Source organism: Sardina pilchardus, chromosome 10, assembly GCF_963854185.1.
Source record: "Sardina pilchardus chromosome 10, fSarPil1.1, whole genome shotgun sequence".
NCBI classification, from domain to species: domain Eukaryota; kingdom Metazoa; phylum Chordata; class Actinopteri; order Clupeiformes; family Clupeidae; genus Sardina; species Sardina pilchardus.
Genome location: NC_085003.1, coordinates 22,775,145 through 22,777,644, shown reverse-complemented (window position 1 = coordinate 22,777,644; position 2,500 = coordinate 22,775,145). Strand labels below are relative to the sequence as shown.

At 48.9% G+C, this 2,500-nt stretch overlaps 1 protein-coding gene across 1 annotated transcript in view; it reads right to left on the bottom strand.

The window, feature by feature from the left end:
- The window catches only part of reln (reelin), a 137,864-nt gene that overhangs the window by 51,210 nt on the left and 84,154 nt on the right, over nt 1-2,500 (bottom strand). The window contains exons 9-10 of the mRNA XM_062547073.1: nt 2,163-2,259; nt 781-1,021 (exon numbers count right to left, since the gene is read on the bottom strand). Coding sequence (XP_062403057.1) covers nt 781-1,021; nt 2,163-2,259 — 338 coding nt within the window. The remainder of the gene's footprint in view (nt 1-780; nt 1,022-2,162; nt 2,260-2,500) is intronic.

Genomic DNA, 2,500 nt, shown 5'->3' with positions numbered 1-2,500 from the left:
TCATTTACACGGTTTTTAGGAAGAATATGCCATATGGTTGGCACTTTCTTGAATTTCCCCTTGGGGATCAATAAAGTATCTATCTATCTATCTGTCTATCTATTTATCTATCTATCTATCTATCTCTCCATCTATCTACTTGTCTGATGCCTGTGCAGTTTCTTTTCACTATAAAGCAGAATGCAGAGAGCAAGCCTACAGTACATGCCTCTAAGCACTGAGACTGTACAGAACGTCCAGGTTGTGCTAGCATCAGCAGCGTCCTGTACTGTACCTTGACGGTGGCTAGGTGAACCCTGCCTGAACTTCCGGGAAATTTGAATTTCGCTCGGCAGCTCAGGCTGGACACCAGCAGATCAAAATCCTCTGTTTACTGCCAGAATCTTTGGCTCCAATCAGAAACGTCCATACTCTTGTCCTGGCATGCTATTGGTCGGTGACGTGACGATAACGAAACTTAAGCAGCAACGAAACGAAAGCAGCAGCCGCTGTCGCTTCTGTTTTGGAAGATGTTAATGGCAAGTTTTCTTTGAAAACAGAACAAAAACTTGCCCTGGAACAGTTCATACAGCAGAAGGATGTGTTTGCGATTCTACCGACCGGCTTTGGTAGGCTAAAAGTTTAATTTACCAACTATCCCCGGTCGTGGCAATTGCGTACGGAGTCATTTGAACGATGCACATTGATCACGCCTCTTTTGCAGTAGAATTAAAGCGCATCTTCCCCAGACTAATGTTCAATCTTAAAAGATTGAGTTTAGGATGGTGAAAACCAGACTACCTTGACGGTGGCGCCGGGGAAGAAGAGCCAGTTGGCGGTGTCGGGCGGGTCCAGTGTGTCCTCCAGCAGGTTGGGCCTGTGGGCGGCGTTGACGAGCAGCACGTTGTCCAGGCCCCAGCAGGACTCGTAGCCGTCGGGGCTGGAGCTCGGCTCCTGGGCCCAGCGCAGCCGCACGCCCTCCCCTCTGGAGCCCAGCGGCATCGGCAGCAGGTGCACCACCGTGCTGCTGTTAGACGGGGCCCTGGGATATGGAGAGAGGGCGAGAGGGAGAGGGAGAGGGAGAGAGAGAGAGGGAGAGAGGGAGAGAGAGAAAGTTAGTGAGGGAGAGAGAGAGCAAGTGAGGGAGGGAGAGAGAGAGAGTTAGAGAGTGAGAGAAAGTTATTGAGGGAGAGAGAGAGTGAGTGAGGGAGGGAGAGCGAGTTAATGAGAAAAGAGAGTGAGAAAGAGTGAGAGGGAGAGAGAGAATTTGTGAAGGAGGGAGGGAGAGATAGAGAGAGTAAGGGAGAGAGGGAGAGAGAGAAAGTTAGAGGGAGAAAGAGAGTTAAAGAGAGAGAGAGGGTGAGTTAGACAGGGGCGAAGGAGGGAGGAGGGGAATGAAAGAGTGGATGAGTGGATGAATGAGACCATATCTAGATGAGTGGATGAATGAGACCATATCTAGATGAGTGGATGAATGAGACCATATTATCTAGATGGTCTAACCTTAAAACCAAAATTCCAAGGAATAAATCAGCAAAAGAAACACATGAACAGTTAAAAAAAAAGAGGACGCCTACGACTTGTAACTCTCAGACAATAAAATATTACATTTCAATAGAGGTTGTGTGGAAAAAAATGGAAAGGCAGGGGGCAAGCTATTGGCAAACATACTGTACACAATGTGTAGAGGAATGAGAAACAACAACAGTCTTGGAGCACTGAGGACATTGAGAGTGTGTTGGGCGTGTGGAGGAGCTAGTCAAGTTATTGGCCTCCACAGGTAGATGTGCTTATACAAAACCAGTGTAATCCGCAGACTGCCAACCTGCGCTTACACAGAAGCTCAGCCCGGCGTTTACACTCGGTTATGAAATTAGGCCTCGTCTGGTGGGCACACAGACACACTAAACAAGCCGCGGAGTAACAGAGACGGAAATGAGAAATCAGGGGGAGGTGAGCGCTACTGACAGATGGGGGATTAGGACGGGATGTCTGTGTGAGGAGGATAAGAAATGGAGAGAGAGAGAGAGAGAGAGAGAGAGAGAGAGAGAGAGAGAGGAGAGAGAGAGGGGGACAGAGAGAGAGAGAGAGAGAGAGAGAGAGAGAGAGAGAGAGAGAGAGAGAGGGAGAGAGAGAGGGGGACAGAGAGAGAGAGAGAGATGAGAGGGAGGGGGGAGGCGGACCTGATCTTCTCCAGGGTGATCCAGTCGTCAGAGCTGTTCAGGCTGTACGCGATGATGATGCTGGGGTCAGAGTAGCTGAAGCGACAGGAGCCGGAGCCTAAAGAAAGAGATAAACACACACACACACACACACACACACACACACACACACACACACACACACACACACACACACACACACACACACACATAAAAACAGGGAATTGGTGAAACAGATTAATATGCTTAAATATGTGTGTGCGTGCGTGTGTGTGTGTGTGTGTGTGTCTGTCTATTTGCATAAGCAACTACGCGCACATGCTCTCTGTACTTTGTCTGCATATGAGTGTGTGTGTGTG